Genomic DNA, 15,000 nt, shown 5'->3' on the forward strand with positions numbered 1-15,000 from the left:
ATACTAGGATATACAAACAAAAATAAGGAATTCCTATTGGGGCTGATTATTATAGTCCTAATATAGCAATTTATAAGTACATCTTGATGACTAAAAAAAAATTAAACATTACCATACGGGTGAAAGAATAAAATGTAGCCTTACCGTCACATTTACATGACCTTTTATCTTTGAATAAAAAGAATTTCCTATTTTAAATCCTTTCTATATATCATGGGGTTCTTGATGTTTCTAATCTCATTATGAACTGCATATACTAGGTTACCTTCTAGAAGGAATTAAAGTGGATAAGTTTCACACGATAATTCACGATTTAAGAAGGCATTTTAGTGTTATTAACTAGCCCTTTTAATGTTTTCATCGGATATTCCTCATTATATGACCTTTAGAAGGAATTAGTGGGCGATATGTTCATTTTAGTTTTAATGTTTTCATCGGATATTCCTCATTATATGACCTTTAGGGCGATATGTTCAGTTTTACCGATTTATGAATGTTTGTGTGTAGGAGGTCATCTAATTAGTATTTATCGTGCCCCTTCCTTTTACTCTCCTCTCACTTTCACCTCGTGCTCATGCGAAGGATGACGCCGATGGTGTGGTGAATGCGAGCTTAAGGAGCCATAAACCAACACGAAAGTCCTAAGAACTTGTTCTCACATCTTTATGATACCTTTGTAGACTTAGCCCCTTTCTACTGGTCTTTCTACCGATTTAATGCAAAACTTGTAAATTCCACATAGATAGGTCATTATGTCAAATTAGTCGATTCTTGTCCTGTTTCAGTGTTCACCTGTTCTAATTTTGCTTTCCCTTCTTTTCAGTATCTTTTAATTTACTTATATACAAACATACAACCACACATAAATGCATGAAATATATATATATATATATATATATATATATAATATATATATATATATATATATATATATATATTTATATATATATATATATATATATATATATATATATATATATATATATATATATATATATATATATATATCACACACAAGGTTACTATCTCCACACGAATTTGCAATTCCCTCCAGTCGACTGACTTCAGATCCATAATTCACCGCTTAGTTCAACAGTCTCAAGCAGTATTTAGCGACACGTGTTTCTGGACTTGGGACACTCCGCTAGTGAGATGAACGCCAAAACCACTCACTAGCCCTCCCCCCCCACACACACACACACACACACACACACACATACACACATATATATATATATATATATATATATATATATATATATATATATATATATATACTGTATATATACACGCATATGTACAGTATATTTACATATAAAAGCATGCATACATACATATATACAATAAATGTATGATATAAAATATATATACACGCAAGATAAATACATCAATAGTGCAACGGGCCTGGGTAGGATACAAAAGAGCTATTAACTTAGCTGCGTATGAAAAGGGAAGAAAATTGAGCAACGCAGAAAAGAGAGAGTAGAAACTTCTTGTTACTCTTTCAGCAAGTCCTTGTTTGCTGCCAGGCTACAAGTACGTTCCCTTTTTTTTTATTTACTCCGCTTGCATAATTCATACGCTTGATGGAAACCATAAAAATGCAGGACAAAGAGAGGTTGTTTTACATGCCGCCCACACAGTTATCCACTTTCCTATCTTACAACAATACGACCTCTACTTAAACATACAGTGCGTTGGCTGTATGAATTTCCAAGAGATAAATACAGCTCATTACGGCCATAAGTACACCGAGGACTTAGCAATGAAGACAAAGAGATAATAACCTTGACATTGTTTCAACGGGACCATGACAATAAGAAGAAAGATCATTCATTGGTGTTGCCTTACTTTTCATGACTGTTTATGCTTATGTTTACATTATCTGTATATGTATATATATATATATATATATATATATATATATATATATATATATATATATATATATATATATATATATATATATATATATTCATATCTCATAGTTTTTATACCAAAACTAAAATGAGTTCCTGCTCAACTGTTCAGTCTTGATAAAATCAAGCACCTGTGAATCCCAGGATAAAAAAAAAGAAGCAACTCAGCCACTCACGCAGTGCCCATGTTTTCCTTCCACTTGTGAATGAAGCAGAGCAGCATGACGAACAACGCCCCAGCAATCACGACCGAGATGAACAGCAGAAGAAGATAGCCGGCGAGAGAAGTCGTGGCGTTTGCTTTGAGTCGGTGGGCTAGCTCGGCCCCTCCTCCTCCTCCTCCTACTCCTACTCCCGCTCCTATCCCTCCACCTGCTCCAACTCCAGCACCTCCTCCTCCTCCTCCTACTCCTCCACCGCCTCCTGGACCTATGGCCCTTCCTATATTTCCTCCTCCTCCACCACCACTACCACCACCACCACCACCTCCTCCTCCTCCTCCTCCCCCTCCCCAACCATCACTACTCGTGTTCCTTTTGCTGGAGGCATCCTTGACACCACCACTGCCGCCTCCCCCACCATTTGCTTTTCCTTGGGATTTCCCAACGGCACCAAAATCAGTGCTAATGTTGCTGCTACTATCATCACTACTGCCACTGGCACTGGCACTATCTCTACCTGCGGCGGCACTGGTGCCCGACTCGCTTATCTCGTCCGCACCATCGTCGGTAACGGTGGGTTTATTTTTGTGGAGAGCAGGGTTGTAGAAGGTGGTTGCCTTTCCAAGGGAGGATGTCGCGAGGCTCGCCGAATCACTTCTGTTGTCCTTGATGCCACACACTAGACAGACACTAGCACAACACAGCCATAATCTCAGCGCTATTCGGCAGTACCTCACTTGCGCCATTTTGCCATTGGTGTGTTTTGAAGATGCTGGACAACTGCTACTGGAGCCTGGAAACCCGGTGCGGTTGACAGTTAGGCTTTTTGCTAGCGACGTTTTCGGGCGCCGTGTAATTACACATTACAGAGGAAATACTTGTGTCTTATGATTACGAAGTTCTTTTTATTGTCCAAAGCAATAAACAAAGGAAAAAATACGGTAAATTACCGTCACATTTAAATACTCTGGACAACGAGCACAACTATCTCCATAGATGAAATACTTAATACCACGGGAATTTCCCATTCTCAACAACAACCACCACAATTTTGTCATTCACCTACGAACATCAGACATCAAATCACTGTCACTGACAAACGAAATGAACGAGGAAAAACAATCTAGCATAAATATACGATAAAGCTATAGGGATATTCCCCTCTTTGGCAACCGAGGGGAGTCGATACCAGCACAGGCGCTCTATCATTACCTGCAACACTCGGCCCGCGCGGGAAAGTTAAAGTTCAACCAAGATTCGACAACAAACCCGCTTTACAAATAAACACTGGTTATATGGAGGACCGCACACGTCCACTTACATTCTGTTAAATTGTTACAAAATCTAAACAACTTTAATTTTTAGCTCCAAAAAGAAAGTCATGCAGACATTATCGTGTGATCTATATCCAGATCAATATGTGTGAGTGAGCACTTAATGCAATGTGTAATATTTACATGCGAGGTAAGTGTATATATGATTTACACGCGAGGTAAAGGAAGTATTGCAATACACTGTCAAAAGACAATCTCTCAACGTCACTTTCCATCTGTTTCTGTGCTTTTAACATTTTTTAAATCTAACATCTTGAGAGAGAGAGAGAGAGAGAGAGAGAGAGAGAGAGAGAAATTCTTGTCCTACACAGTTGCTGGCGATACCAGACTTGATATGAATATATCTACGAATGAAGACAACGCAACAAAAATTCTCTTTCTCATAATCATAAGAATAATACATTAGGGAGAGAGAGAGAGAGAGAGAGAGAGAGAGAGAGAGAGAGAGAGAGAGAGAGAGAGAAGAGAAAAAATGAGCAATCATATGCAACAAGACTAAAAAGCTATTCTTTTGCAAATCAACCTTACTACAATTAAGGACTATGTGAAAAAAAGAAGAGAAAATGAGGACGTGAAACTTGTCGGAAGGTCACGTGCACACAGAATGTAAAAGCGTAAGGAATCTGAAAAAGAAATGACTACGAAACGAGAATAAAAGACTTTAAAAATCGGCATCAAATTAAAAGTAATATTGTTAGGGAAAATTTCCAGTACTACACGAAATGAGCTGACAGGATCATTTTCCTAGGCAGCAGTCAGTTAATACAAGGAAGCTGATACAATTTGTACAATATGTAGACTGTAATAAAATATAACAACAATAGTGCAGTCTCAATCAATGGCAACGTACTCGAGTAATAAAACTCAGAAACTTCACAACAGATACAACATCACCGTCTGTGCATTTTTTTTATATAAAAAGCAAAATTCCAGTAAGGATCAATTCAAGCAGACCCAACAACAGCGAAACGGTACATGTATGTGGAGGCCTGGGAATATCAATCATTCTTTTTGACTGGTTGATTTGATATATATGGCTCCGGTTTCACAACAACGCTATGATTTTCCCTGTCCTCCAGTGTAACAATTCCTTCTCTTTCGTGTGATGTAATGTTATCTTCTTTGCGATTATGTAATAATTGCAAGAAAGTTAACATTCCTTTGCCAAGACACAATAGCATCACAGATGAGCTAATTCAATAGAAAGTTATCCATAAAGGAGGCACTTCCAAATTGTCAACGAATATTCCTATCTCTTTCATTAAATTCGCGTGATAAAAATTTGAAACATATCACTCAAACAATACTGTCAGAACCCTGATGAACTTGAGCCTCAAATAGACCTCAAAGTCGTGACGATGTGCTCCCATTTCAATAAAACTTTACGCCAGTTCTGTCAAATGTTCTCGTATTCTACAGACCATGGTGATTTCTACACACCATCATAACAAATACAACTTCAGCATACTACATAATCACCATATTTGTGTGTCCATCACATTATGTACTTGCGTGTATAAGTTATAGTAAGACTGTGAAACCAGGAATTTCACGAAATCCCTGAATTTTTCAGGGAATTTCCGGGGGTGGTCACAGAGAAAAGACATCGATGTCAAATACATTCATATACTTTTAATAGTCACGATATCAGGCGTTTGATAAGCATATACAGAAAGCTTATCTAGACAGTATATATATATATATATATATATATATATATATATATATATATATATATATATATATATATATATATATTTATACACTGTATATAATGTCTTTGTCGTTGATACAAAATTTATACGTACAGTTTATTGGCTGTTACTTGTCATGGTCAATTGCTTGACATTTACCAGAATAGACTTATTTTTGTGTCAGTTTCAGTTTGAGCTGGCATTTCACATATCGTATATGTTACAGTAAGATTGTGAAACCAGTGATTTCACGAAATCCCTGAAATTTTCACCGTTTCGCCGTGTTTAGTACTAGCCCCTCGGGGATCAAATGTCCCCAGGTGGATTGGTGATTTCACGAATTCCCTGAGAAATTCAGGGATTTCGTGAAACCTCTGGTTTCACAATCTTACTGTAACATATGTGAAATGCCAGCACAAACTCAAATTGACACAAAAATAAGTCAGTTCTGGTAAATGTCAAGCAACTGACCATGACAAGTAACAACAAATGAACTGTACGTATTATATATATATATATATATATATATATATATATATATATATATATATATATATATATATATATATATATATATATATGAATGTTATATTATATATGAATGTTATATATATATATATATATATATATATATATATATATATATATGTATATATATGCTATATATATATATATATCTATATATATATATATATATATATATATATATATATATATATATATATATATATATATATATATATATGTGTGTGTGTGTGTGTGTGTATGTATAATATTGTATAACAAGGGAAACTACGTGCTTCCTATACAGGTGTGGCAATGATGGAAAGGTGGAGACGATTTAAGCATTCCTTTCCATAACCAAAGGAAGAATAGTACGTGACAATGTTTGCTGAGCTCCTGTGGGCAACAGAAGAGTTAGAAGACCCAGAACTACAGGGATGAGAACTATGAAAACGAAGTTGGAAATGAGTGGAGATTTGTGGAAAATAATACAGAAGAAAGACATGAGTGGCGGAATTTCAGAGGCCCTCTGCGTCACGCGGTGTTGGAGGAGGAAGAGGAAATATTCTAAGTCTCAAGTCACTACAGAACTGAACCGTAAGTGTTACGCAACTGCCATAGAACCTTGTGACACAGCTGGAGTGCTCTCAATTTCTTCCACTTATAAAAAAAAAATAACCTCCTCATCTCCAATTACTACGCGACACAATTCCTGTTTGTGAACAGACAGGAGGCAATGGAGCTCTGTAACATGAGATACTATAAATGCAGATACTGGTAATCAGTTATATAATGACTATCTCGGCGGATAAACTGGAACGTTTCAGTCTAGTTTGAAAACAGTCTAGTCTTGCATCCGAAGCTTTTGATGATGCACTTGGGAACAAAGGAAGGTTTTGGGAATAATAATAATATGTGTAATAATAATAATAATAATAATAATAATAATAATAATAATAATAATCTTCCAAATTATCCAGGTACGATCAAAAGTTTAAATTTTTGTCTTCGGTAGTGCCAGTATATACAAATTCATACCTGAATACCCAAATACGGTCTACTAAGAGAGTTAAATTCTTATGAATCTTAAGGATATTTGTTTTAATATTTAACGAAACTTTGGAAGGTAACTCAAACCTAAAACATGTATAACCCGAACGAGAAAGAAGTGGAGAACATATACGAAAAAATTTATAGATTAATCTGAACAAAACCTGAATGCACTGCTAAAAAGTCCTCTGTTCAACACACACACACACACACACACACTCAAAAACTTTTGATAAACGAATAAAACTTTACCATACTCTGTTGCTTGAAGAGGAGGTCTCGTGTGTGTGTGTGTGTGTGTGTGTGTGTGTGTGTGTGTGTGTGTGTGTGTGTGTGTGTGTGTGTGTGTGTCCAGTAATTTTCTTTAGGTACCTTAGGACTCTAAAATATGTAATCTTGAGTACCATGAAAATAATATACTAAAATCGAGTAAACTGCGTGTAACTAAATATTCCTAAATACTCTGACGATATAGCCAAGAACACCTTCTATTACGTTCAATTAAATGAAAATGGCCAATAAATATAATCTTTTTCCATGTGGGTTTTCATGTCCTGTTCCGTTTTCGAAAAAAAATTAAACATGCGGTAATGTTTACATACTGTATAACTGCACTTTGAAAATATTTTAATAAAAATTATCCCAAGAATAGTAATAATATACAATATACAAAGTTAAGAAAGTAGTTTATTTAATTTTGGTTAGACACCTAAAGGTATACAAGCAAGAACTAAACAGCATAAAACTGCAGACTCAAAAGGTCTTACAAATGCCTTGGCAATCCGCTGGCTCAACTCTGCTCATAGAACTTACTGAGCAAAGACCTACACAGTCATTCATGTCGGTGACCTTGTCCAGAGAAGCATCCTCAAACCTGTTGCAGTTACTTGTAAAATGATCTGTTCTCCATTGGCCTGTTTTTATACTCTTTTCACAAAGCCGATTTATTTGAGGTCCAGAAGCTAACCTCGTACGGACTGTATGCCTCGTATCAATTCGATGCATCTATTTTCATCTCATGGTGAGCCCTACAGACAGACAAATGTGCCAAAACCAAGTTGTAAATTTTTTCCCTATTCCTCCGTGTCTTGATAAATGCTTGATGTTTAACAACGTGATAACTCCCGTGATATTTACACAGACAGGGTATACATTTATATATTTATATATATATACACACTATATATATATATGTGTGTGTGTGTGTGACAGAGAGAGAGAGAGAGAGAGAGAGAGAGAGAGAGAGAGAGAGAGAGTGTGTGAGAGAGAGAGTAGAACTCTGTTATTGTCACCTTGCTCTAAGTATTTTAGGACACCATTATGCAATACTGAAAAGCAGTCCATCGATACAAAGCCAAACGAACTAGTACATTACCACTATCGACAAAGTGGGGGCCAACTTCTCATTGGTAGAATCCAGGGTTCTTTATGATGGAAAATATCAACCATCCCAGAACTGACCATATGAAGTATTTTGTATCACCCCTTCCAGGTGAGACTCGACTCATTAACGATTTTCAGCAAAACCTTCAGCAGCAGAATGCAGTACCACCGTTAATAAGCTTGTCACAAACATTTCTTAGCAAGATTTTAAAATCTGGGGTACTTCCTGGGAAGATTTTGCTGAGCAGCTTCAAATCAAGGACCTGCCTCATCGCACACAAATGGCTCATTTTCGTTCCTGCCTCACGCCAGAAATTAAATCTACTTTGTCTCATGCGATTGGAATTCCCAAGGATACATTCAACATGAATGCGATACTGGATCGCATAGAGTATCACTTTCAGCGTCAATGTAATAGTTCACAGAAGTGTGAATTTGAGGACAGGCAACAGCAGCATGGAGAGCCTTTCGACACTTTTAAAGAGCTCGGAGATGATGCCGGCTTATGTGATAAGTGTTTAGATAACAGGTTGGTCACACGCTTCACCTCTGGTACTCGTGAACAACAGGCAAGCACAAAACTGCTTGCAATGGACCCACCTCCGGATAGTGCAGCTGCATTTACATTACGCCGTAGTGAGAAATCCGCCTCTTAGCACTAAGGAAAACCCACAACAGATCTGTTATAAACTCTCCTAGTATAAACAACCTTCCTTCAACAAATCACATTAACAACACTTTAACTGACCTCAAAATAGTCTGCGGTGATAGTGTTCGTAAGTATGGACGAGAAAGGCAATGCAAGACACGGGGCAAGAAATGCAATTCATAAAGATTTCCCCATCATTTTAGCAAAGTTTACTGAAAAGGAATAAGTCAAAAAGCCAAGATTTCTTTTTCCAAGCAAAACATACAAATGACTATTCAGAACATGGCCCCTGACAGTGGTGCAAGTATCAGAGCTATATGACCAAACAAGTTACTGCTGTCTGGACCACAATCAACTGACTTGGCTCCTATTCAACCCGAGTTAACATCACTTGGTTACGTCAAAGCAACTTTTGTTCTGATGATACGTTTGTGAAGACTAAGGTTCTAGTTTTCGAGGAAACATGATATTCTAGGCTTTAAGCGATGACGGCTTTGCTTTATATATTCGTCGAATTCTGATTCTGTACTTGAAATCAATACCAACCTATCTCTATCTTGATAGCTAATTGGTGAGTTTGAAACAATTACCTAATTATGAGGATTTATCGGTTACACGCCTGTGAATTTTTTCGTACTTGCAAATATCAAGCTTTATTATCATTTAATATCGAATTCACTATACCTTGGGAATACTTACACCCAATGGGGAATTATAACTGATACGTACATCTGCCCTGGCCAGGATTCGAGCCTAGGCCTTTGGGCTATTAAACTGATAAGACAGTTGACTTGACCATTTGGTATTAATTGATTTTGACTCTGTTGTAAATATTTGTGTAATTCTGTTTCTGTGCTTAGAATCACTATCAGATTACACACGTATGACTTTTTGCATACTCGTAAATATTAAGCCATAAATACCACACAATACAGAATTCACTCTACCATGGGAATAACTTGAATCTAATGGGAATCATAATTAATGATTGTATCTCACCCACTGCCCAAATCCCCTAACAAACCTACTGGAGAGAGAGAGAGAGAGAGAGAGAGAGAGAGTGTATACCAAGAGCAAGACGGAGAGCAGGACAAGATTCAGTGTTAAATTTTCTTCCATAATTTGCTTGTTGTCACCATAAATTTTCTCCATCTGCCTGGCCACGATTGGGGCCAGAGCCTTTGGTCTAGTTACAGTGGTAGACAATCCCCTTGACCTTTCAGCTGTAAAGTGGCATCGACTCTGCTCTACACATTCCTGTCGAATTCGCATTCTTTACTCTGAATCAATGTCAAATTGTTCTCCATCATGATAGCTTATTGGTAAGTTTGTAAAAGCTAACTACAAAGATTCGTCCCTTACATACAAGTGGCTTTTATTTTTTCAGACTCACAGATATTAAGCCACAAATGTTGTATTCACAGCATCTACAGTCAGCGTGACCATTCCGTTTTATATACTCCTGCCGTATTCCAGGTTCTGTGTTTAGGTCGGTAACAACGCATCTCCACCACGTTACCGACTTAAGTTTGTAACCTTAGGTAATTATGAAACATTGTTTTTCACACTCACAAACATTAAGCCATCAATATCGCTTACTATCAAACTCATTATACCTTCGAAATAACTGGCACCCAATGGGAATCATGTAATCTCATCTGTCCCAGCTAGGATCCGACATGGGTCTTTGGTTTAGTACCATTAAACAGTCTACTTGACCATTCAACTAACAAGACAGAATTGACGATATTGACTCTACTGTACATATTCCTGTCAAATCCAAATTCTGTACTTAGAACTGATATCACTCCCTCTCTACCATGATAACTGATTGGCAAGCTTACTGTAACACTTTATACACGTGGCTTTTATTTTTCATAATCACAAATAATAAACCACAAATATCACTAATATCGAAGTCATTGTACCTTAGGAATAACTTATACCGAGGGGTAAATACAACTGATTAGCGCATCTTCCCCAGACAAGATAAAAACTTGGGCATGTTGTTTAGTTAGTGACAGACAGTTTTCTTGACCGTTCGACTTTCAGTCGTTATCGACTCTGCTGTAAATATTCCTGTCGAATTCAGGATCTGTGCTTGGAATCGATATCAGCCCATCTTCAGTATGACAGGTGACTGGTAAGTTCATAAGACCTGGCTCATTATGAAGCTTGAAGCTTATAAACACCTGACTTGTTGTTATATCTCTCACGAGAGCCAAACAATCTTATCGACTCTCTCACTGTAATTAAACTAAAAGCCAAGGTTCGAATCCTGGCTGGAGCAGATACACTTATCCAGTATAATTCCCTTCATTATAATTATTCCTTTGGTGTAGTGAATCTAATATCAAATGATACTTGAGACTTAATAATAGTAAAAGATACGTGTGTTAGTGACAAAACTTTTTAATTAGCTGTAACTAAACCAAAGGTCCAGGTTTGCTTAGTATTTATGTATATAAAATAAAGTCACGTGTGTATAAGTTACAGAACTTCATACTTAGCCAAATATTTCAAAGTCAGCAATCAGCATACCTTGGGAATAACTTACACCCAAGGGGTATTATAAATGAGAGGTACATCTGGCCCGGCCGGGATGCGAACCTGGGCCTTAGCATCAGTCACAGTGATAGACAGTCGACCTGACCATTCAGATTTAAGAGATTTAAGTTAATATTGACTCTGCTTTACACTTTTCTGTCAAATTCAGGTCATGTGCTCGGAGTAAATACAGCTGTACACAGTCACGTCAAACTGATATCATCCCACCATCACTACAACTGATATCATCCCATCATCACTATAATCGCTGATTGCTGATTTTACACATTTGGCTATATAAGAAGTTGTGTAACTTATACACAAGTAACTTTATTCTATACACACAAACATTAAGCGGACCTGACCTTGCTTTGGTATATATATATATATATATATATATGTATATATATAATATATATATATATATATATATATATATATATATATATATATATATATATATATATATAATATATATATGTATGTATGTATGTATGTATATATATGTATGTATGTATGTATGTATGTATGTATGTATGTATGTATGTATGTATGTAATATATAATTTATATAGATATAATTGCATTAGGATGAGGTAAATACAAAGTAAATTCAATAATTTTATTCCAATAGTAATGCACATTTCACAGTCACATCTTTTGCAACACAAATTCGACTAATGACGATTCAATTAAAAAAATGACTAGAGGCCTTTATAACTGTATTGAAATTTTAAAACATCATCTGAAAGCAATGAAGCCAAATGACCTCTTTTAAAAGGACACACTGATCGTATGAGGAAGGGAATCTTTTCTCTTACTGCCTAATAGGAACTGGGACAAGCTTGTATGCAAAAGCATCTCCTGAAAATCCATTCTGAGCAAGCTCAACAGCATCAATTCCTTCTAAATTCTCACTGGTAACAAACAGTGAGCCGGAGATGATTTCATTATTCAATCTAGATGATGACTGAGATGAGCTGCTAAAACCACCTACAGCTCCACCTGCACTGACAGAACCTCCTACAGTGCTAGAACCGATGGAAGAACCCACTTGGTTCTGAAGGTTATTGGCGTTATTTTGAAATGTAAGGGAGGACTGTCCAGTCTGACCAGCAGTGGATGAAGCTGAGAATCCACTAGACTGTGAAGATGCAAGTTGACCTGACTGAGCACTTGTTCCTGAGCTGAAAGTGTTTCTTGCTGAGAATCCACCGGACTGTGCGGATGCAAGTTGACCCGACTGGGTGCTGCTTCCTGAACTGAAAGAGTTTCTTGATGATGAGGAATGGAAAACAGGAGAACCTTGTTGAATATCACTGTGTCCTGCACCGGATGAGGACTGTGAAGAACTTAGTGTTGCAGAAGAACTGGCACTTGATCCAGAGCCACTAGCGGATCCTGTCTGACTGAAGAATCCTGATGAACCAGTCTGTGCTTGGTTCCTAGAAACAGAACCACCTACATTTGAAGATGAACTAAACTGGCCCCTGGATGAATCACCGCTGAATGAGAATCCACTGGTCTGGGAAGCCTGTGATGCTTGGGTGTTAACTGCACCTGACAGAGCGCTGCTTGCTCCAGTTCCACTTGTCCCCCTGCTAAATGAGGAAGTTTGGGCACCTGCTTGACCACTGCTGCTGAAGCGAGAGCTCTGAGCACCTGTGTTGCCGGCAAAAGAAGCTGAGCCCTGTGTGTTTTGGCTTCCTCTAGAACTGGCAGTAAAAGAAGAGCTTTGTGATCCACGGGCACCGACAGAAGCACCACTAGAGCCTACACTGCCGCTGAAAGATGTTGACTGCAGGTTGCTTGGACTGCTACTAGAGCTACCAATGAAAGCAGAGCCTTGTGATCCTGAGGCAATGCCACTAAGTGAACCCTGTGAAGCAGAGTTACTGCCAAAAGATGCTGATCCTCGGGTACCTTGACTTCCACTGGAACTGGCACTGAAAGAGCCTTGTGATCCCGAGGAAACACTGCTTGATGAAACACGGGAAGCTGAGTTACCACTGAAGGATGCTGAACCACGGTTGTTTTGACTTCCAGTGAATGAGCTCTGCAATCCAGAGGATGCACCAGCAGCTGAACCACGGGTACCTGAGCTACCACTGAAGGATGCTGAACCTCTGGTACCTTGGCTTCCAACAGAACCAGCACTGAATGAACCTTGAGATCCTGAAGAAATGCTGCCAGAAGAAAGAGAAGAAGCAGAGTTACCACTGAATGATGATGAACCACGATTATTTTGATTTCCAATAAAAGAGCTCTGCAGCCCAGAAGATATACCAGCAGCTGAGCCACGGGAGCCTGAACTACTGCCGAAGGATGATGAACTTTGTGAACCTGACTGAGATCCTCTCAAACCAACACTGCCGAATGATGACCCACTGACTGACTGTCCAGCACCTGCACCTGCACCAAAGCTGGATGCAGTCTGTCCAGCGCCTGCACCTGCACCAAAGCTGGATGCAGACTGTCCAGCGCCTGCACCTACACCAAAGCTGGATGCAGACTGTCCAGCACCTGCACCTGCACCAAAGCTGGATGCAGACTGTCCAGTGCCTGCACCTGCACCAAAGCTGGATGCAGACTGTCCAGCACCTGCACCAAAGCTGGATGCAGACTGTCCAGCGCCTGCACCTACACCAAAGCTGGATGCAGACTGTCCAGCACCTGCACCTGCACCGAAGCTGGATGCAGACTGTCTAGCACCTGCACCTGCACCAAAGCTGGATGCAGACTGTCCAGCGCCTGCACCTGCACCAAAGCTGGATGCAGACTGTCTAGCACCTGCACCAAAGCTGGATGCAGACTCCAGCACCTGCACCTGCACCAAAGCTGGATGCAGACTGTCTAGCACCTGCACCTGCACCAAAGCTGGATGCAGACTGTCCAGCACCTGCAACTGCACCAAAGTTGGATGCAGCACTACCTTGGGAAAGAGAGGCAGCAGAGGATCCAATTGCACCAGAACTAGAGGAACTTGAGCCACTGAACCTTGAGCTGGAGGAACTTCCACTAGATGCACTTGATCCAAACCTTCCAGAAGAATCAGCACCTGTAAAGACTCCAGCTTGGCCAGAGAAGGAATCAATGGATTGAGAGTAACCGGTACGATAATTGACCTCAGCCTGGAAGCCTGTTTTACCATCAGCACGATAATTGACAGTTCTCAATGATCCATCAGGCTGAACAAGGGAGTATGAACCAACCAAGACACCATTATCCAGAGTTTCTTCGTGTTGTTTCTCGTCACCTGTCTCATCATCCTTCACTGCATATCTATAATTGAAGGAAAGGTTAGGGTCGATATCCTGGAGTTCTGCAACGCCAGACGTATCCTGAGAAATCTGTAAGCCTGAGAACCGGGATACATCCGTTTGTGGAAGTGAGAAAGCCAAAGTTGTTGCAAGAGCAACTGTCAGTGCCTGGAAAGAAGAAAGAGCACTGAAAATAAAACTGCACCTGGTTTATACATGTGGTATTACGTATAAATATCAAAATAATAATGACTGATGCAAATATAGCCGAAAATATCAGCACTGAAAATGTTTCTCACACATAAATGATTCGAGTTCTTTACCTGTAGGAGGACCATCTTGGAGTGCCAGTGACGGTGAAATGTGAAAACGGAAGGTACTCGTCGCGCTTTTATACCACTGGAAGTTCGCCATAACAGGAAGAACCGGCTTATACATTATCACTTTTCACTTCTGGCTTTGATGACAAGAGAAGACACACATCCGAACGGGATCATTTC

At 38.8% G+C, this 15,000-nt stretch overlaps 2 protein-coding genes across 2 annotated transcripts in view; both read right to left on the reverse strand.

Moving 5' to 3' along the window:
• The window catches only part of LOC136847785 (uncharacterized), a 67,288-nt gene extending 64,429 nt beyond the window's left edge, over positions 1–2,859 (reverse strand). Inside the window, exon 1 of the mRNA XM_067119698.1 lies at positions 2,096–2,859. Within this exon, the coding sequence (XP_066975799.1) occupies positions 2,096–2,826 (731 nt within the window). The 5' untranslated portion in view covers positions 2,827–2,859. The remainder of the gene's footprint in view (positions 1–2,095) is intronic.
• Positions 2,860–11,848: 8,989 nt separating this feature from the next.
• Positions 11,849–14,934, reverse strand: LOC136847782 (uncharacterized transmembrane protein DDB_G0289901-like). Its single transcript, XM_067119696.1, has 3 exons — positions 14,824–14,934; positions 14,062–14,668; positions 11,849–14,030 (listed from the first exon to the last, which is right to left on the reverse strand). Exons 1-3 carry the CDS (start codon positions 14,836–14,838, stop codon positions 12,058–12,060), a joined length of 2,595 nt encoding a protein of 864 aa, XP_066975797.1. The 5' UTR covers positions 14,839–14,934; the 3' UTR covers positions 11,849–12,057.
• Between the last annotated feature and the right edge of the window lie 66 nt (positions 14,935–15,000).

Source organism: Macrobrachium rosenbergii, chromosome 17 (assembly GCF_040412425.1).
Source record: "Macrobrachium rosenbergii isolate ZJJX-2024 chromosome 17, ASM4041242v1, whole genome shotgun sequence".
In the NCBI taxonomy this organism is placed as follows: domain Eukaryota; kingdom Metazoa; phylum Arthropoda; class Malacostraca; order Decapoda; family Palaemonidae; genus Macrobrachium; species Macrobrachium rosenbergii.

What these genes read in the sequence shown, in the direction of transcription:
- LOC136847782 (XM_067119696.1), bottom strand. An exon ending in CAGCTTTGGTGCAGGTGCAG is followed by an intron (nt 14,031 to 14,061) that starts GTGCTGGAGTCT and finishes GCTTTGGTGCAG; the next exon opens with GTGCTAGACAGTCTGCATCC.